A 21,929-nucleotide genomic window follows, 5' to 3' on the forward strand; every position below is an offset into this window, starting at 1 on the left:
TTAGCGTTTGTAAGAATTGTTACTTAATGAAATTAAGTGATAATTCAGCTCTGTACAGAGGTGATTTTGACCCGGTGTGCCCTGAGGGTTGTGTGTACAAAATAAACATGACTTAGGTGATTTGAATGGCTAAGAAGCATCTTCCACGTTCCCTGATAGGCTCTCTGGAGTGAAAGGAACAAAGACTTGGGAGAACCTTGTAGGGGAGATCATCTCTATTAGAGTATGTTGACTACAACATAACCTTTCAAATTATTTCTTGCCCTTAATCCCCCAAACAAATTTTTTTTTTTTTTATGTAAAATTTAAGCTGTCAAGAGTCAGAATCATTTTTTTAAGGTTTGCTATAGTGGCGATATATGGGGTCACATTTCTTTTCTTTATAGATATGTATAGTCTTCAACTTCATAGTTGAACATGAGCTCGTAAGCAGGATTTTGTTTTATATAAAAAAAGGGCTTGTCAGCTTCAAGATTCAACAGGATGTTTGGAGAAAGAATTACAATCTAATTTTTAGGCCATTTATTACTTTACTTCATGTACCTATTTCTGAGGCCTGAACCCATCATCTTACCTTGCCTGCCTAGCTAGGGAGTTGTTCTTTCACGTGCCTTCATCCGCTTGAAGACGTTAGAGAAACACACCTTTGGAATTTTCATGGAAGTTCGTGAGTATACACGGTCATTTATTAGGAAAAGTCATTAGCTGCCAACAAAGAAACGTGTCAGTTGCTTTGATCAGCGAACCGTGCTAGAGTGACCCTTTCTCTCCTCTTTTCACCAACAAGCAGAACTTGAATTCTCTGGAATATTTGTTTATAGCCACGTGGGATTAATTAACTAGAGAGAGGTTTGCTTTTATTGGGGAGTAAGTCACAGGACAGCTGTGGGAGATTTCAAACACCATGTTAGGACCTTAAAAGTATGAAAGTGTTGGTACTTGGTAAAAGAAAAAAAGTCCTCCACAGAATGCTGGGAAAAAGGGGGGCATTTGACAGTGTGACCTTCCCTCCTAAGCAATTTGTTTAGCTTATTAGCTGCGCTAAGGCGTCGATCAGGTTTTTGGCCTTCCACGTGTATTATAGGCAATAAATGAATTTTAACTGCAGAATTTGGGGTCTGCCTTCATCCCGATGACCGAAACGGAATTTTCCCTTGTTTCCTTGGAACAAATGATGAATAGATGGTAGGAAGATGAAATAATATTTCTTCCGTGGTCGCTCTGGTACCCAGCTCAAATTACGAGTCATTAGATTTGGTGACCGGTCTATAATTTTTACTTCTGTCTAGAAAATAGTTTCTTGCTATCACAGACTGTTGATGTTTTTAAAAAGACTTGTAACCTCTTGAGAATCTTAAGTGCATAGAACATTCACATCCAAAGAGTAGACAAATTTACTCTCAGCAGCATGATGACAAGAGACAGGTGCACCAACTTCTTTTCCGCATCCACCCGGTCGGCAAGAGCAAGCTTGAAACGCACGTCCCAAAAATCTTCTTGGTGACGTTTCAAAATATTGTTAAATCGTCTTTTGATTACTGTGCCTGTGTGTGTGGAGCCCATGTTCTACTGTTCTCGTGGGGTTTACAAGCACAGACCTAGCTAGGAATCGCAAAATTAAATGACGGGGAAGGGAATTTAACGTTTCTTGCAGGCCCATGAAATGTCAAACGTTATACCGATGCTTCACACGAAATTCCCCGAAGGTTGACGTTTTTGTTTTTGTTTTTTTTTTTTTCTGTAGAGGAAATGGAAGGACAATGAGGTTAAGTGACTTGCAAGGATTCAGGGCAGGTGTGCTGAGGAGTTGGGATTCATTAGCAACATCTTAGGAGTCACCCATGACGCAACATGCGGGCACTCCGTGAAATAATTCTTGTACAGGATTTTCCAGATTTAACACAGTGCAGTCTCTTCGGTTGTTGTTGGCCGCTAGTTATTTTCTATGCCACGTTGAAGCCGTTAGCGTGTAGTTTTGGCCCCGGTGACATCGAATTGTCTTGTAATTTTAAAGGACAACTCTGGTAAGAGATCAACTTAAGTGTCTGGTTATTGTATCCACACTATGAGGTCAGTTCAGTGCATCAGCATTGGTCTGAGTTTTTAATGGCTAGTGAATGTTCCAGATGTGGAGAAATGCAAAGGTAGGCTTAGCCTTCACCGTAGCTCAGATTGAGGTTTAAATCATTTCCAAGGGGGATTATTTGCTGCTGATTTGTGATTTTAACTGCTTTTTTTTTTTTTTTATAGCTTAGATGTTTCAACTCACAACTTGCTACAGCAACTGATTTCTCTCAAAATTAGAATGAAAACTATGAGAGAAGTAATTAAAACGCATACCCACTGCTCTCCTTATTTTTTTAAGGATACTGATACAAAGCCCCACTGACAAATGGGGTGATGAAAAGTTTATGGGCAGAGAGTATCTGAAGTTCAGAATTTCATCATTATCTTGACAACATCTTGAGTTCTGAGTCACCCCACGTCGGCACCAACCTTGTGACCCAGGGTGGGTAACATTCCTGAGATGAGCTCTGTCCTGTGAGAAGCTTGCTCATGAACTTCCCTCTGACCTCTTGGATGGTGCCTTCTCACCTTACATGCTGGATTTGGCTTTTGCTTCTAGTCCTGCCCCATGACCTCCGTTAGTTAGAATTTCCATATGGGTAAGAGGATACTAATGGTATACTTACTACATTGTGGTACTATTGAGAAGGTTAAATAAAATAATCTCGTAATGTGTTTAGGATTAGGATTGTGCTCGACACGCAGGAAACGGTTAGATTTTAAACTGTAATTTTAATTTACCCCTCGGCATATGCAAGGTTTTCACCCCTGTGGTCTTGGGAAATAACCAGACTTCCCTGCTTTTCCAGGGTTCTGGTGGATTCTATAAGCCTCCCTCTGATACCCCACTATAACTAATGTAAGAAAATTAGCAAAATGTAGGGGCATTTATTAACTTTGTGTTTGAAAAACAAATAGGGTTGGAGACTTTCTTACAACTTGATTATGTACATTCATTTCCTGCCCAGAAATGAATCACAGCTGGGTTTAAAGAATAGAAAGTGGCCCTGTGTTTCAGAAAACCAATTTTAGTAACACAGATTTTAGGTTTGTAGACCAACATAGCTTTAAGCCTCTGGGGATAGCTATATAGAATTTCATGCTGTGTATGTCAAAAAGAGGCACCCCTATGTTATGTGCAGAATGCACACCACATTTCCACTCTGTCTTCTATTCCGTGACTTCTAAATTGGCGTATAGGTTTCTATGATAGAATTGGAGAATATATAGAAAAGGCAGGCCTGTCAGGTTTTCCGTTTCTTAGCTCTAACCTAATGAACCAGAATAGATCTTGAAATATCAGAGCTGAAATTATTTTGACATTCCTGCATACTGGCTAATTGAGAACTCAATGAAAGAGTTGTAAACGACAACTTAAGACACTAGTCCAACTTATCTCTTTATGTTTTCACTTATTGCTTTGTGGTTGTTTAGGAGATTAGAGTGGGTTTAATTGTATTTTTACCCTATATGTTTGCCCCCACTTCTGAGGGAGAAATAACCAAAAATTAAGTCAAATAGATCCCATTGGATATCCGAAGTGGATCATGACCAAAAGCCATTCTTTTTTTTTTTTTTAAAGCTACATAAGATAAATTCTTTCTTTCATAACATAATAAAGGCCTTCCTTCAGACTAGGAACATTATTTTAGTCATCTTTCAGCTTATTGCTTTTTCCCTCCTTCAACCATTAAATGCATTCCAGACAGGAAATTCACATATAGAGTGGAAATGAGCAGACAGAGACGAATTTTGACCAAAGCATAGCACTCTCCTACCCAACACCCTGCTTTGAAATAAGATAAATGTAGATTATTTCACGGTCATGAATTACGATTCCAAGAAGTGTAAGGAATAAAATTTTCTGTTCTAAATGGATGACATCAGTGACAAAAAAAAAAAAAAAAAAGGTGACTGGGCAACAAGAATGTTCTAATTCTGCCTCCGCTGGTGCCCAGGGCAAGGCCTTCTCTCTCCTGGACTTTTCTTAATGGTGAGGACTGAAGAATACATGTACATTCAATCTTTTCCATGCTTCATCAAGGAAAAGCAACCAAATTTCCTCTAAAGAGCAACAGGTCAGTGGGTTCCCACTGATATATGATGGCATAAACATGCACTTGAAAAAAAAATAGCATGCCCGCTTATTTCTGGCAATGGTTCTAGACTGAATTTATTTATACATTTATAATTTATTATTTATTTGGATTTGCTTTCGTACTACGGAAGAAAAATTGAGGGTTCAAATACAATCACAGCTTCTGAGGCCAGAATCAAAAGCCCCTAGGAAGTTGGGGACTTCACTCGGAGTGAAAAAGCCTGTTAATGACCATTGAGTTAGTTGGAATTCTAATCAGGTTATTGATTATGATGATTGATAATGAAGGCCATTTTCATATTGCTATGGAAGTATGTAAGCCAAAAATACCTGGAAAAGCAATGAATACAAGTCTGGAACAACTGACAAAGCAAATATAATTAGAGACACTACGTAGGCTTTTCATTTCTTGGGTGGTAGTTTTCCTTTAACCGGTCCCGCTCGATAATCAGAAAGGCCACATGCTGCTTGTCTTTGGAGATGTGTGTGCCGATATGAGCATGTAGCTGAATAGCTTCGTTGGAGAAGAGTTGGTAGTTTGAGATTCTTTTCTAGGAATTTGTCATTTGTGCTTGATTACAGCTGTGCCATTTCTCTGGCAAGTATTTTAAGATTATGGAGCCTCTTCCGGGCTGCACTATGGATCTAAAACCGCTGCCTCTGGGGGCGCCCGGGGGGTTCAGTCGGTTAAGGGTCGGACTTCGGCTCAGGTCACGATCTCCCGGTTTGTGAGCTGGAGTTCGAGCCCCAGGTCCGGCTCTGTGCTGCCAGCTCAGAGCCTGGAGCCTGCTTCCGATTCTGTGTCTGTCTCTCAATGATAAATACACGTTAGAAACAAATTAAAATAAGATAAATTGGCTGCCTCTGCCATTTTGTACACAAGCGTTCACTAGTGTTTGCGTTGGACGTCGGAAAGCAGACAAGAAACAAATACTGCGCCCCTTCTCTTTTCGATGGACACGCTTAGCGTTTCATCACGGATTCTTTGATCTCGGTTTATTATTTCCTCTACTTGCTGCAACCAGACACTCTCTAACTGGGCTCTTTTTCAGATTCACTTTTTTGTCATTTTTAACTGTGGCAAAATATGAAATTGACTGCAGTAACCTGTCATAAAGGGTACAGTTCTGGGGCTCTTGGGGGGGGAGGGCTCAGGCGGTTAAGTGTGGGACTCTTCATCTGGCTCAGGTCACGATCTCATGGTTTGTGCGTAACCTCCAGACGGGGCTGGGCTCTGCCCTGACGGGGAGGGATTTTCCCTCTCCCTCTCTCTCTGCCCCTCCACTGCTCACGCTTTCACTGTCTCTCTCAAAATAAATAAATAAACTTAAGAAGGAATAAAGTGCACAGTTCAGTAGCGTCCGGAGCTGTTTCCTTTGTAAACGGAAGCTTCTTTTACTTTTCCTACTGAGAAGCATCTTGGTCCATGCTGGCTGCTAAACAGTCAGACCCGGTGGCTCGTAAATAGAAGGTTCTTTCTCAGAGTTGTGCAGGCTGGGAAGTCCCAGGCGGGGGTGCAGGCAGGTGTGGTGAAGGGAAAGCCCGCTTCTGACTGGTCGTGATTGGTCCCCTGGCTGCTCCTCACGTGGGGAAAAGGCTGGGGAACCACGTGGGGGTCCCGTCTGCAGTCCCACCCGCGAGGGCCCCACCTTCGGGTCCTAATCGCCTCGCAGAAGCCCCACCTCCTGGTGCCATCGTCTCAGGGCGCGGGGTTAGGATTTCAGCCCGCCAGGTCAGGGGTGGGGAGGTGCGCAAAGCCATTCCCTCAGGAGCCACCAGTAACGCTTCTGTGTTGTGTCGTGTTGTGCTGTGTTACAGAACTCCAAGATGGGAGGCAAGCTGAGCAAGAAGAAGAAGGGGTACAATGTGAATGATGAGAAGGCCAAGGACAAAGACAAGAAGGCCGAGGGTGCAGGCACCGAAGAGGAGGGAACCCCGAAGGAGAACGAGGCCCAGGCGGCCGCCGAGACCACAGAGGTGAAGGAGGGCAAGGAGGAGAAGCCGGACAAGGATGGCCAGGACGCGGCCGGCAAGCCTGAAGACAAGGAAGGCGACAAAGACACGGCCGCGGCCAAGGAAGACGCCCCGAAGGCGGAGCCCGAGCAGACGGAGGCGGCGGCCGAGGGCAAGCCCGAGCCCCCGAAGGCCGCCGAGCCCGAGCCCGCGGCCGCGGCCGCGGCCGGCGACGCCCCCAAGGCCGCGGAGCCCGAGGCGCCCGCGGAGGCCAAGGCCGACGACAAGGGCAAGGAGGCCGGGGAACCCACCAAGACTGAGGCTCCCGCAGCTCCTGCCGCGCAGGAGACGAAAAGTGACGGGGCCCCGGCTTCAGACTCAAAACCCAGCAGCACCGAGGCTGCGCCGTCGTCCAAGGAGAGCCCCGCAGCCACGGAAGCACCCAGTTCCACGGCCAAGGCCCAGGCCCCCGCAGCCCCCGCGGACGAGGTCAAGGCGGCCGAGGCGCCCGCCAGCTCCGAGCAAACCGTAGCAGTCAAGGAGTAACAAGGACAGCCTATGGAAACCGAGTCTGCTTCCACCGCCTGTCTCTCTCTCTCTGTGTCTCTCTCTCTCTCTGTCTCTCTCTCTCTCTCCTATACTAACTCGTTTCAAATCCGAAGTAATGATATGTATTGCCCAAGATTAAAGAAAAAAAAAAAAAGGATGTTGTCCCATCGAGGGAGGGAGGGGGTGGGGAGAATCCAAATAGTATTTTTGTGGGGAAATATCTAATATACCTTCAGTCAACTTTACCAATCAGTCCTGGATTTTAAAGATCAATGTCTGAAAGTACAGTACAATTTTTGTACCTGAACTGCTGTCATAGGCACTCCGCCGCTAAGATCCGAATATCTTGTCTTCTGCAAGGGGGTTGGGAGTGATGCGTTTGATTCTGCCCACAGGGCCTAGGCCAAGGCAATCAGATCTTTCGGAAAGCAGTATTTTCTGTGTTTTTCTTTTTGATTTACAGCTTTTCTTATTTTGATATTTTTTTAATGTTGTGGATGAATGCCAACTTTCAGACAGCCCTCTTAGCCTGTCCACACGTATCTCGATGCCAAGACTCCATTCTTCCTCCCCAGGTATTTTTGGGAGTAACAAACATTCTCTCATCCTACTTAGCCTCCCTAGATTTCTCATGACGAGTTAATGCATGTCCGTGGTTGGGTGCACCTGTAGTTCTGTTTATTGGTCAGTGGAAATGAAAAAAAAAAAAAAAAAAAAAGTCTGCGTTCATTGCAGTTCTGGTTTCTCTTCCATTCTGTGTCACAGGCACCAACACACCGCTCATTGGAAAATGGAAAAAAAAATAAAAATAAAAAAAAAAACAAAAAAAATGTACAATGGATGCATTGAAATTATATGTAATTGTATAAATGGTGCAACAGTAATAAAGTTAAACAATTAAAAAGAAGTAATGAGGACTATTGGTTTTCTTTTATGGCCCCTTCCTCCTTGGTTATTACCTCAGTAGAGAATAGAGCGCGCTCTTGGGCATTTTCCTGGAGGTATTTGGATAGCAGTATAAAGCGGTATGTTCTCACTTTGGTGAACATTATCTGTTTAAAAAATTAGCTGGTGGATCAGTGTCACTAAATTATCTTGGAGAGGCTAAACTAAAAAGTGACTCTGGATATGTACCTTATAACATGGGTGTTATTAATTTACTTAGAACAAATGTGTGTGTGTGTGTGTGTGTGTGTGTGTGTGTGTGTATATATATATATATAAAGTTTATTAAGTTTATTTATCTATATATATATATTAAATTTATTTATTTTGAGAGACAGAGCATGAGCAGGGGAGGGGCGGAGAGGGAGGGAGAGACAGAATCCCAAGCAGACTCCACGCTGTCAGTGCAGAGCACGACTTGGGGCTCCATCCCACAAACCATGAGATCGTGACCTGAGCCCAAATCAAGGGATGGACAGTCAACTGACAGAGCCACCCAAGTGCCCCCAGAACAAGTATTTTTGAATAAAACAAGAAGCCGTAAGCAGACTTGATCTTGAAGGCTGGGAAAGAGAATTAGAAGATCCTATGGAAAAATATCATATATTATGTACGTTGTGAAAACACTGATGATCATATTATTTTAGCCCTTTCCTTATCATATTCATGACAAAGCCTGGACAGAGGACCCAAGGGCTGTGAGGAGGCAGTGAGATAGCAGCTCTGTGAAAGCCAAGTGTGGAACAGGAGTTCATGGTGACCGGATTCCTCTGTTGGTTTTGCCACTAATGTCTTGTATGACTTTTCAGTCTCTTAACCTCCAGGTCTCCCTGTGTTACCTACAAGAGGGTGAAGGCTTTATGATCTCTAAGGAAAGACCCTTGTCACTTCGGAAATATTTAGTAATTTGTATATATGCCTGGTAATAATGTTATAGGATGGATAGATAGCCACCAACGTATGTGACTTCAACTTCATCCTTGATTTCTCCCCCAAAGCTTGTTCTGATTCCATGTATTCTGTACATGGGGAAAGGCTTGGAGAACTGGCAGAAGCAGTGACTTTTAGAGTGTGCTCATCCATCTGTAACACAAGAAAATAAGGAATTGTCTCTTGAATCTCTTGGTAGTAATTTGGGTCTTTTCCAACTGGATTCTAGAAGCTAAATCTCAGATGTAAACCCCTTAAAAATGAACTTAACCCTAGTCACAAAAAGCTTTCTCATGATTGAATCAGTTAAACAACAGGTTTTGGCAAGGAGTGGCATTGGGTGGTAATTAATCAGAGTAACAAATATGATTTCACACCCTACCATAGAAAAAGTTCTATGGAACTTGTGAAGGGCCAGTACACGGGGATTATTAATTCTCAAAGAGACTTAAGTGATACAGCAGATACAGACGAACCTGGTGCTGTGCCTGTGGGTTAAAGAAATTGGCCCCAGTTAACTTCTGAGTGATCTGTCGTGTGTACCACACCTAAGATGTTGTCAGAGGATAATTCTGGAAGAAGAAATGGTGAAACCGAATACTGGGCAAATATTATACCTCTTGGGTTCAATTCATGCCTATGATCGCCTTTGGGGACTTTTGGTTCTTGTTTCTATAGTGAAATGAATTTGAATTCTTAATGCTTGAGAGCACAGCATACAAGAAAGACGTAAACACCTTAACCACCAAGCAACTGTTTTAGGTAGGAAAAAAAGCAGAGGAATGCCCAGGTTGTTACAAGGTGTCCGGGCATATATAAAATAGCTTGGGGGCAGGTTGGTAGGGGGTGGTGGGGAGATCACAGATTCAGTGAACCTTGGGGGACATTTATACGGTTACTAATATTAAATACTGTGCATTTCTTACAGATAAATGTCATCGGTGGAAGCAATATGTTATATAGTCACTGTCTTTTCATCCCCTTTTTTAATTAAAAAATTCGCTAGGTTTTTTGGTGATTAGAATAATCAAATCAGCCTCCTGAATTAGTGTTTATTACAATAGATCACTGTTCAGGGATAAGTGAAACTAAGGAGACATTTTTTCTCAGTTTTCTTACACTTAGGTGTGTTGGGTAACGTATAGAAGAATTAAAATCTGAACCAAGTATGCATTTTTTTTTCTCTTTTCTGACTCTACTCAAACTGTGTGCAAGCAATTAAAGACCATCATGAATGTGCTCACCAAAATATTTAAATCCGACTTTTAACCTAACTATGGCTCATGACATCAAATTTTACCATTCTTTTTTTTTTTTTTTTTTTAACGTTTATTTATTTTTGAGACAGAGAGAGACAGAGCATGAACGGGGGAGGGTCATAGAGAGGGAGACACAGAATCTGAAACAGGCACAGAGCCCGACGTGGGGCTCGAACTCACGGACCGCGAGATCATGACCTGAGCTGAAGTCGGCCGCTCAACCCACCGAGCCACCCAGGCGCCCCTAAATTTTACCATTCTTAAGAAAACCTAAGATGTAGTCTGAAATCAGATATTCAGCAGAAAGTGTCGTATGTGTGGGAGTATTTGGCCCAGCCAGGAAGGGAACAATTGGGCAATCCATGTTAAATTTGGATTAACCTAGATTGTTCCCTCCTCGTGAACAATACAAAATGAAGGGAATGCAATACCCAGGCTGTGCTTTGCAGTCAAGTCAGCACTGTTCGGGCCTCACCACCTACTTGGCCCGCTAGCTCTCATGAGTACAGCGTCTCCTCTGAAGAACGAAGGGTTCCAGGGTCTAATACCTGTTGGGGACCTATGTGCATACTGCAAAGAGGAAACACAGGAACCAAAATGAACTAGTCCGAGGTTACCAGCTATGTCCCTCCACCCTGAAGGTCCTATCTGGTAGCTGACACTGACTCTGCATGATGGGAACGGAGCCAAATCCCAAGAGCTGGGGAGCACCAGGCATCCCGGAGTGGCCCTACCTGGCCTCAGCCCTAGAAGACCGTCTTCAGCCTGGGACTGCCCATTGAGGCAGAGGTCACACATGGTCATGATACAGGAACACCACTCCCCATTCTTGGACAGTCCCCTATCTTTCAGTGGGGTCAAGACCCAGGGTCTAGCGTACAACAGGGGATTGGTGGTCAACTTGGGTGCTGGCAAGATCTAGACATTCAGCTGCCTGAATTGGGTAAGTTGGGAAGTGCCAGCAGCTACGCAAAGTTTGTTTTCATAGGGCATCCGAAATCCTTAATCTTCCTCACATGAAACATCAAGGCATAATGAAACACCCTATCTTCATTGAAGGCTTCACCCAACGTACCACTTAATGTCCACTGTCAGAGTTGGCTTTGGGACACTCCTTTACAGACAGAAGGCTGTGACACACAGCCGATTTGAGTCAAGTGGGGACTCAGATATTATGGGGAAAAATTTGCTGTTTGTAAAATTTACTATTTTGGTGACGAATGTCTCAAAATTGATGAGGTTAATCTTCATTCTTTTGATTTCTAGTCTGCTTTTTGAGAGTAACCGTGGGGTAATTTTGATCGTTACTTTGTAACTAATTTCCTCCATATGGAAAGCTGAATGCTCAGAAGATAATTTTAAGAATATACCAAAAAATGCTATCGCTAACCAGTTGTGATATTAGTCACATGAGCTCTTATATGCATCCTCATAAAAGGAGACAAGATTTGCTTCATTTATAGCTGACACTGTTTTTGGCCTGCCAAGTAGTTAATATTTTAAGCATTTAGTTCAGGGGCTGCTATTTAGCCAGGGTGTTATTGTTATTATTATTATTATTGATTTATTTTTATCTTTTACCCTCTCTGCTAATGGAAAAGTGAAAAGGGCCACGCAGGGAGTTTTTCGTGAAGACACATGCCTTTGGTTTAAAAACAACGATAACAACAAAAACTATTCCTTATCCTGAGCCTGTATGTTTCATGCCCTCTTAATGATAGAGATTTTTCTTATTAATGTATGAAATCTCAAAGTCCCAGAAACCATTGTTTTATTTTTTATGTATTTTTAAATTTTTTTAACCTTTATTTATTTTTGAGAGACAGAGAGAGACAGAGCACGAGTTGGGGAGGGGCAGAGAGAGAGGGAGACACAGAATCCGAAGCGGGCTCCAGGCTCTGAGCCGTCAGCACAGAGCCCGACGCGGGGCTCGAACTCACAGACCCGGAGATCAAGACCTGAGCCCGAGTCTGACCTTCAACCAACTGAGCCACCTTCCGAAACCATTGTTTTCATACATTTCTGAGTCTTTCTCAGTCTTCATTTTATGAAGAGCAATTTTCTTTCTCCATCTGTATTCTTCTATTCATATACATACTTAAGTAAATTCCCAGAGTATCTTTTTGAAAAACAACTAGAATCTTTAAAAAGAACACTCAGTGTGACTGTGCACACCGAAACAATCCATCAAACACCAATATCATCTATCTCCATCTCATGGACACTTGACCTTCATATTTTTTAAGGTCCAAATATCACACGTGTTCCTCATTTTTCTCCCGGTAAAGGGCGGTTTTATGTTTCTCCTGAGCTGCTCTCTGAGTCCAGAAAGTTCGCTTGTAATATCACTCATTTATAAATTAATTGGGCCTCATATAATGGATCCAAGCCTTTTGTTTTAGCTCCCCCAGGAGCTAATTCAACGTGTTCGATGGTCAAATGACAAAACGATGAAGCGTTGGGCACCCATTTAGAATCATTTAGAGAATGTGCTCATTTGCTCTCTTCACATATGTTTTTGCTTAGGTGGCCCAGGATTTAAGAGAGTGTGGGTAAAGGGGCCTCAATAAAAGTGCTGTTTGGGGAACTTCTCATCTTTTCCTAATTCTGAGTCAGAGTTCCAGATAATGAAAGCAAAGCCTGTTAGGCTGCAGGCTTTCCTGAAGCCGTGGGTGTAGAAACGTAAATGAAAACATAAAAAAGCAATCTATTTTGGGGGAGCCTGGGTGGCTCAGTCAGTTAAGCATCCGACTTCGGCTCAAGTCATGATCTCACAGTTCGTGGGCTCGAACCCTGTGTTGGGCTCTGTGCTGCCAGCTCAGAGCCTGGAGCCTGCTTTGGATTCTGTCCCCCTCTCTCTCTGTCCCTCCCCCACTTGTGCTCTGTCTCTCTCAAAAATAAATAAATAAACATTAAAAGAATTTAAAACTAAAGAAATCTATTTTATAACACTTACATAAATATTCTGATAAATTTTTAAAATTTTTTTTAAAGACTGAGCTCCCATCCCTGGTAGGAAAGGCTTATTATTGGAAGCCTCACTGTCTTTTGGGCTTTTTTTTTTTTTTAATTTTTTTAACATTTATTTATTTTTGAGAGACAGACAGAGCATGAGCGGGGGAGGGGCAGAGAGCGAGAAGGAGACACAGAATCTGAAGCAGGCTGCAGGCTCCGAGCAAGCTGTCAGCACAGAGCCCGATGCGGGGCTCGAACCCCCAAACTGTGAGATCATGACCTGAGCCGAAGTCGGATGCTCAACCGACTGGGCCACCCAGGCGCCCCTCTTTGGGGCTTTTAAGCTACAAATGTATCGAAGTACAAAATATGTTGGAATAGGCACCAAAGACTTGCCTTAGGACAGAATAAATTAATCCTTCATGTTGCTTAGATTGTATTTAAGGGTCACACAACCGGAAAGCCAGCCCCATCATGTTGTTACTGAAAGGAAAAAGGCATCTTATTTATTTATTTATTTTTTTACCTTGAGGAAAATATATTCACTTGTAATAAAATTTTATTGGCAAAAAGAATGGGGAGGAAAATAAAAAAAAAAAATTCTTCCTCCTTAAAAAAAAAAACAAAAAAAACAACACTCATTAAGGAAAGGGAAAGGCCACAGCTTTAGTACTTTACCGACAGAAACAGCCCTGTTTTGAGATTCACCGTAAAAAAACAGGATGACATATCTGATTACAATCGTCTTTTACGCAATTTGGGGAAATTTGACCTGACAGGTGTACCCCATTAAAAGAACTAACTAAAGGTCCTATAGCAGCAGTGACCGAGTTCCATCCTCCTGCTCAGACATCTAAGAATAGAGCTGCCTCTCAGCCGGAACCACCCACTGTAGCCACCAAAGTCTGACTAGTATGCAAATTCCCTGGAGGGTTCTTTTTCTTTCTTTCTTTTTCTTTTCGTTTTTTTTTTTTTTTTTTTTTTAGCTGAGTATAATGGAGACTATATTTTGCTTGCTACCTATTCAGCTGCCTTCTCCTGCAGGAGCTGAAATTGCCTTGACATTCAGAGCAAAGCCTATGTCTTCAAAATAAAACACACACCCGTAAAAGCAACAAAACCCCAAATAACACAATTCGAAGACAAGCTAATTAGAGTACATCAGAAAAAGAGCTGGTTACATTTCAGATGCTAGTCCGAACCTCATTATAACTTTGTCTCTTTTGTTTCCTCTCTTCCTTATTCTGTTTCCTCCGCATTTTGTCTTTCCCGTCAAGTTTTCTACCCCTTTTTTTTTGCCCAGCTAATTAAATTCTAAAGTGATAATGTCCCCGTCTTCCCTCCCTCGCTCCTTGCCTGCCTCTTTCCCTCCTTATTTCCTTCCCTTGACGTAAATGCTCATACTGGACCAGAACTATAAAAATTACGTACATCTTAAATGTGTAGTTCTCTTCTGTGCTTCATTCATTCCCAGACGGGAAGCCTGTACCTTTTACTTCCCTTCACCCATTTTGTCCCCCTCCACCTTCCTTTAAGTGTGTAGTTCTTAAATACACTTCCTTCTGACTCTGCATAACCCTTCTTATCCATGTGTTCAGGAAGACAGATAGTTTACTTGAACTTACCTGTCTTTTACTCGTCTCCTCCCCGCCTCCATTTATCTGGATCCGGGAAGGATAGGAGGCTATGTTCAGGATCCAAGATAATTCGAAATAGTTTTTGATGTAGAATGCTTATTAAAAGAGCATCTTGAATGTCTCTCCACCAGAAACTCCGACCCGGAGGGCAGGGCTGTGGCTCCTAAATGCCATACAACCTGGCTACGTAATATCTTCTTGGATGTTGAAATACAAACATCCCAGGCCGCCAGCCATGACTTTGATTCAGCAGTTCTGATGGAAGGTGGAAGGACGGGGAGAGTTTTGCAAAGCCTTTCTTTGGGGCTTCGCTTTGATACTGTAATTGTCACACGATTGCAAAGACACTGGGTTAAAATCTGGGGTTTGTGGATATACTCTCATCTTGAGTAACACCCTTGACATCGTGAGGCTTACTTACCTCCTTGGGGAAAAAAAAAAAAAAAAAAAAGGAAATAAAAACAACAATGGAGTTGCTGTGACTATTTTCAATAAGACCTAGAAAAAACTGGCTCGTGATGTACTCCATGAACATACGTGATATACTTCTATTCCTTAAAAAGGCTAGGGTCTTAAGCTCTGGCCCGGCGGTCCTACCTAAACGATGCAGCAAAATGTAACAGGAAGACATGGCAGGTGAAGTCATTGGAGTCCCAACCCTGTACTCAGGTGGCTCTGTGACCTGGGGACAAATTTAACTTTTTGGAGTCTCAGAATGGTCATCTGAGACCCAGAGAATATTCCTGTCTCAGGGGCTTGTGGTGAGAGTTGAAGGTCATGTTTAGTGCCGTGCCTAGTGCATAAGTGCTCATTAAATGGATGTACCACGAGGATTGGCATTTCCCTCTGGAACAAGGGACAGTCAAGATTGGGGCAATTTCATCCTTCCCCTTCCCCTGATTTTTATGATCAATTTATCTTTGGAAGCAGAAGCATCTGTTATGGATTAAGTCTGCTTTGGTCTTCACATTCATTCTGTGGATATACCATATCATGTGCTCAGATGCTTCAGTTAAGGCAAGGACATGGAAGGGGTGCCCCAAGACGAGGGGTGAGAGTAAAAAGGAATTTTCTTGCTATGATGCTGTGATTCCAGGGCATGTAACGGCAGAGTTTGGGAGGTGGGGGGGAAGGCAAGCAAAGTCTGGGGCAAGGAAGCAGAATGCATTCTGAGAGTGATGGTGTTGAAGCAAGAGAAGGCCCATGATAGCTGACAGTTGGGTGTTGACTGATGACCGGAGATGTGAGATAGTGATTAGGCTCTACCATTCCCTTTGAGGACAGTGAGTTCTGGCCCTAATGGCCATAGGTTTTGTTTCATAAGACGTGGGGCGAAGTCCTTCCAAGCCATGGGTAGGGAGGCGATTAACTCTGCTCCTGAATAGCTCTGGGTGGTGCCTTTTTGGAAGTAGATGCTGCCCAAATGAGCAGAAAGGAGGAAGCGCTTCATTTTCTCTAAGTTATCCCTCATTTTGACTCGACCTTGTAGGTTAGACTTCAAATAAAGCACAGGTGGGTGAACTTCTTTGCACCTGGGCTCGGCACACTGTTCTGATCACCTGCAATCTCTCTGAAGACCTCCAATGACTTTATGCTTCTCGACCCTCCCTCTCTTGCAACCTACATTTAGAAGATGCTGGCAGACCCCCAGGTTTGAAGCTTGTCTCTGAGACTTTATGAGCTCAGCGACCTCTGAGACTTTATGAGCACAGCGACCTTGGGCAAGCTACTTAACTTCTCAGTGCTGTATCCTCCTTATCTGTAAAATGGGAATAATAACATCACCTAACTCATGGGGTTGTCACCGAGATCAAGTGACATAACGGATCTAAAGCACAGGACCTGGAACCTAGTAAGGGATCAAAGAAAATGTGCCATTATGTCTCTTCCTATTTCTCAAAATGTTCCCCAAACTCCAGGTTTACTGGACTTCTTTAAATTCACCTGTTTTCACCGCTCTGTCCTTAAATGTGCGTAGATTTCTGTGCCTTCACAGTCCCCGCCTCCGTGTGTTTCTTGCCTTCACCACCCCCTATCACTCAGTGTCTGTAGGTTTCTACTTATTCTCCAGCTGTCAGTCATTCTGAAGCATTTCTGACTCAAGAAGACTGGAGTGTAACAACTCATGAGGTCCCTTTGTTTCTGGCAGACAGCTCCTTCATAGCCAACATCAACTTACATTACATTGACTCACGGGCATGTGATTCTTCCCCACTAGACTGAGTAACTTGAGGGCAGGGACATTCCTTCCCCTTTCCTTGTCTCTAGTGCTTTGAATGTTGCCTCACATTTAGTAAGCATCTTAAGAATATTTGTCGAGATGTAAATGATTTACATAATATGAGTTCGAACGTCCTCTCTCAGACCTATTTGCCTTTTAAAATGAGACGAAGTTTTTAAGTAAAAATGACTCTCAATTGTCCCATTTCAGATAAATGGTCAGGCAGAGGAGAAATAGTTATTAGGGGGAGAGTCAGGTGACTTTGGGTGGGCAAGATAGTATTATTAGGGAAGATCGTCCTGGAACCACTGAAACGGTGTCATGCCTGGCCAGTTTGACTCTCTCAATTAATATGGCCAACCCTGTATTTGGTAGCAATGCCATTTATTATCTTATTAACGAATTTAAAATGTAAATCGCATTTGGAAAAGGAAGGATGTAAATGCTTGTCTTAATTCAAATATTATAAATGAAAAACATCTGCGAATCACAGATTCAAGGCAAGCATTATTATTTTATGGAGATGTTCAGTGGAATTGAATCACTAAGCTTCCTATCTCTGAACAGATTCCAGTGGATCCCCAATAGTCTTCAAATGGGATTGGGTAGTAATTGAACCGATGTCCAAGATCACTCTATGATCTCGCCAAAAATACTGGTTTTCAATTTAAATTTGGAGAAAACAAAAGCAAAAAGAAAGACCTTTATTTGCTTAATATTCTTTGGACCAAGTAATTGATTGTTGGTTTCTTCGTGAGTTCTGGAAATTTGACATCTGTTTCAGAATCTGAGTTTCAGCCTTTTTCTGAAGGTCCCATAGGAGGTTGTTGAGTGAGCTGCTACAGGCTGGTTAGAGGAGCTGGTGTTTTCTTACCTAATTCTCTAGGTCTCTCTAAAGACAACTAATAATTATTGGATAGCTTTATCATTTGTTAAAACAAGCCACTAGGAGTTTACACACCAAGTCTATAATCAGTCCATTAACGTTATTAAGTTAAAGTTAATACCTTAAAGTTATTAAGTAGAGAGTAAGCTTATTCTGGCAAAGCCCCTACAGTAAAGTAACATAAATATTATCTTTTTTTTTTTTTATATGATGTGCATAGTGATTTAGTAAACTTCCAGTGGAAACACACATGATTCTCTTATAGATCTTCTTTTCATGAACCATGTTACCTTTTTTTCCTTAATGGAAAAAAATGTGTTCATAATTGCCATCAGTTTTAGCAGGCACTAGCATTCTATACCTGAGCAAATACCTATGTCTCCATTATATGCCAATAATGAGACATACTTAGACATAATTAGAAAAAAAATCCTTACTATTCTTCATTTACCTAAGTCATACCAAAAGATGCTTCACTTATGTTGCATTCTAAAAAATCCTGCTATTCTACTCCAGTGTGTTCAATGATCAAATTTTTTAATACAGTGAAAACAACCTGTATACGGTTGTAAAGTACATAGATTATTTCATGGAACAAAACACTCATGTTGGTAGTTTCTTCATTTAACCTGGCATCTGGTTTTAAGGAAAAATTCTGGCTGGTCACGTTACTTAGCTTGATTGATATTGTCTTATAATAGCGGTCTTCAAGGAAACATCTAGATCAGTGGTCTATAACTTTCAGGTGCTAGATGAAATCTTGGTTACTTTTTTTTAGAGGTCACCACTTTGTTGGCTGCCTAACCATCCATACTCCGTAGCTCAGGTTCACTCATACAAGGGCCTCCTGGTACTCGAATCAAATTCTTCCAATTTTTCCCATCTCCTGATTCTCTAAAGCAAGAGAAAGTGCATGCTCATGAGAGATTTCATGCCGGCTTTAACCCATCACCACTTTCAAAGGCAAGAGGAGGCCAAAATGTTGCTTATGAGTCACAGTTTTGATGAGTGGAGCCTAACGGTAATTTGAAATTGAGCTCCTTTTTTATATGTGCCTTGTTCCTGGAGACAGTTTGAATTTATGGAAGTGTTAGAAGAGAGTCTTGCATTATCGCTGAGGATGTGGGAAGGCCAAGGTCCCGAGGCCACAGTTGTAGATAGGGCAGATGCCCGAAAACTGACAGGGGCCAGAAAAGAGCATCCCAACTGAGAACTGGCAGATCAAATGAGGAAGAAGCTGATAACCCACCTGAGCTCTCAGTCAGTAGACAAGGTCAGAAATCAAAGATCTTTGGGGTGCCTGGGTGGTTCAGTTGGTTAAGCGTCTGACTCTTGATTTCGACTCAGGTCACGAGCTCACGGTTCATGAGATTGAGCCCTGTGTCAGGCTCTGCACTGACAGCACAGAGTCTGCTTGGGATTCTCTCTCTCCATCCCTCTCTGCCCCTTCCCTGCTCGTGCTCTCTCTCTCACTCTCTCTCTCTCACAATAAATAAATAATAAATAATAAATAAACTTTGTGACTTATGTAGCAAAACACGCGGCCACATATGCATTTGCCGTAGATGCTCAAGCTTTCAACTTCCGCCCAGACCTTCTGGGGGTTTCCTGAACATGTGGGAACACGTGCACTCTTGCAACATGTACCATTCCTTGGGTCTCTGATAATAGGTTTGCTGAGTATAAAACACTTTTTGCCTTTTTGAAATGGTAGAGGTGGAGGGTGGAGATAGGATGTGGTTTCTTAGCATATTTAACTTCACCAATTAACAAGTATATTTAAGGATAACTTGCAGTAACTCTGATGGACAATTTTCTGCCTAAGAAATGTAATTTTCTAAATGTTCATTATTATTATTTGTTTTTAGTTCATTTTAGAGGGAGAGAGGGCATGTGCATGTGTGAAAGCAAGGGAGGGGTAGAGGGAGAGAGAGAAATCTTAAGCAGGCTTCGGGCTCAGTGCAGAGCCCAACTGGGGGCTTGATCCCACAACCCTGGTATCATGACCTGAGCTGAAATCAAGAGTCAGACACTCAACTGACCGAGCCATCCAGGTGCCCCTAAATTTTCGTTATCGGACGCTGAAAAGAGAAACACACTAGTATATATCTCAGAATATTTCCCAAACCTCATATGCGAACGATTTGCCTGGAGCTCTTGTTAAATTGCAGATTCTGATTCAGTAGGTCTGGACCGGGGCAAAGGCACTGCATTTTCTAAAAAGATTCCAAGAGACGTCCATGCTGCTGGCCTTTGCTCCACACATTGAGTAGCGAGGTCTTACAGGACTTCAAATAATTAGCATTATTCTCTGCAGTTGGAGAGTGTCTATCTCTGAAAATATATGTCATAGGCATGTATCTGATTTCTTCCAGTCTGATAATTAAAAAAAAAATATTCCTAGGCTTTGTGCTTTGTTGTCTATATCTGAATGATTTCTAGGCTTAAATTGCGAAATGTTCAACAGTGTTGCTTCACTTCCACGCTAAGATTCGTATTTGCCTCCAGGATAGAGGGCTATTTCCTGACCTCAGTCCCCTCTGGGGGCTTAGGAAGCCTTAGCTCAACACTGAGGTTAATAATTGCTCTGTGGCCTTGGTCCTGAGGCCGAGATCCCCCATGGACCCACTGGGGTAGAGGATCAGCAGCATATTCCAGAACCTATGCCCTCTTAAACCGTGCTCCTCCAAAATTGAGACTCTACCTAGATCTTGGCGGTCCTCTCGCAGACTGGGAGTCCTGTGGTTGAGGCCAGTGCCAGGGGCACGATCTCAGCCAGCAGCCTATACCAGCCTCCTAAAATCTCCGCAGAGGCTGTCTGTAGAATTTCTGAATTTCGCTGGTTATCTAGATTCCCCTGCCCCTCGTACCTATACAGACGTCCCTGTTATTTTTATTCCATCCTATACATCTTAACACTGCCTACTTGTCTAGACTGGTTGAAATTTGCCAAATTCTCTGAACGCTGGGTTTTGTTGCCAGTCTCGGCTCTATCTTTGGCAAGAGTCTGGGCGTTCCTCACAGTAAGGGGCAAGCCTGTTGCTGGGCCCCCTTGATCCAGACTAATCTTTTCACCACCGCACATCTGGCTTTACCTGACAAAGTCCTGAGATGAAATGTGGGCGCCAAGGCGGGATTATCTGGATGTTTCTAATCGTGTGATGATGGTGTCACCCGATAGAAGAGCGAGGGGCCGAAATCTCGAGAGGAAGGGGTTACAGAAAGTTTTGGGGGAAGAGCTCTTTAATCTCTGGACGGGGCCTCAGACTCCTGAGCCACAGACTTCTCCTTACCGTGAGGAATAAAGCCTATTATTTTCCCACACTGTTGCATTTCTAGACGTGACCGTAGAGTGAACATGTTTGATCATCTACGATGCTAATTCTCAGGGAAAAGCATTCTTTTGTGAAACAGAGATTTAATCTTGGTACTATCTTTGTGAATTAACAGTGTAGCCCACAAAAAATAAAGAACAGACATTTTAAGGTATCTTCAGTTTTTTTAAAAAAAAGGCTATTCTGTCGGACTTCAGGAGATTTGAGATCGATCAGGATAGACACGGATGCAACAAATTTATATGTTTGCATACACACATGGATTAAAACCTTCTCTGATTCAAAGTGTTCTTTCAGCCACTCACATATAAACGTCATAATTTTGCTGCGTTCATAGGACACGTGGACTTGTTGACTCCGTGTTTTCTTCAAATTTGCTCACTGATTCATGTATTTCTACCGGGAAATATTTGTTTAAAACGGAAACTTTATTTCACTGTCCAAATGGAAAGCCGTTGAGATGTCTTCCCTAAGGTTTGCCTCCAGCCCATCCTTCCAATCACCTGGTCTTGCCATTTCAAGGCCCTAAACTCTCCACTTTTTCTCCTCCTTCTTCCATCGCCCCCCATACTCGTCCATCTGGGGTGTAAGGTTTAAACTCAAGGTCAGTATTATGTGTTGCCTCCACATCTAGGGGAAATTGGGAGCGTCTGGAAGGGCCCGACAACGTGTTTCCCTCCCCTCTCCGTTCCCGTGGACAAGGCGCACGGGCCAGTCAGTGCCATTATCGTGGCCCCGCTTGTCTCCGCGTGGCAGGCTTCTGTTCCCCGCCAGTCCACGGATATATTCAAATAAGCCCATCACATCCTGTTACAGGGGGAGGAGGGAGAGCCACCTCACCCCCCTTGTTACTACAAAACCAGCCTCCCACAGCCTCTGTGTGTTCACTCTGCTCCCGGGAGCAACTCCTGTGTGCCCTGCGTGGGCGATGCCCTCCTTCCCCGGGGCTGCGCGCATGCGCCACTAATACCGTGGATGTCATCTGTTCAGTGCTGTGCGTCATGCGCTTGGCCCCCTGCATCACTCTGGGATGCAAATTCCCCCCTTCCCAGGGGGGGAGGGGGTGGCGATTGAAACACCACCCATGACCTGTC

The 21,929-nt window shown here is 43.0% G+C and overlaps 1 protein-coding gene across 3 annotated transcripts in view; it reads left to right on the plus strand.

The window, feature by feature from the left end:
• Positions 1 to 7,574, plus strand: part of BASP1 (brain abundant membrane attached signal protein 1) — a 56,181-nt gene extending 48,607 nt beyond the window's left edge. For all 3 annotated transcript variants that reach the window (XM_019450754.2, XM_019450755.2, XM_019450756.2), the window contains exon 2: positions 5,984 to 7,574. In XM_019450754.2, the coding sequence (XP_019306299.1) occupies positions 5,993 to 6,664 (672 nt within the window). In that variant the 5' untranslated portion in view covers positions 5,984 to 5,992 and the 3' untranslated portion in view covers positions 6,665 to 7,574. The remainder of the gene's footprint in view (positions 1 to 5,983) is intronic.
• Positions 7,575 to 21,929: the final 14,355 nt, after the last annotated feature.

The sequence above is a fragment of the Panthera pardus genome, unplaced genomic scaffold, assembly GCF_024362965.1.
Source record: "Panthera pardus isolate Hobbes unplaced genomic scaffold, ASM2436296v1 HiC_scaffold_2, whole genome shotgun sequence".
Taxonomy (NCBI): domain Eukaryota; kingdom Metazoa; phylum Chordata; class Mammalia; order Carnivora; family Felidae; genus Panthera; species Panthera pardus.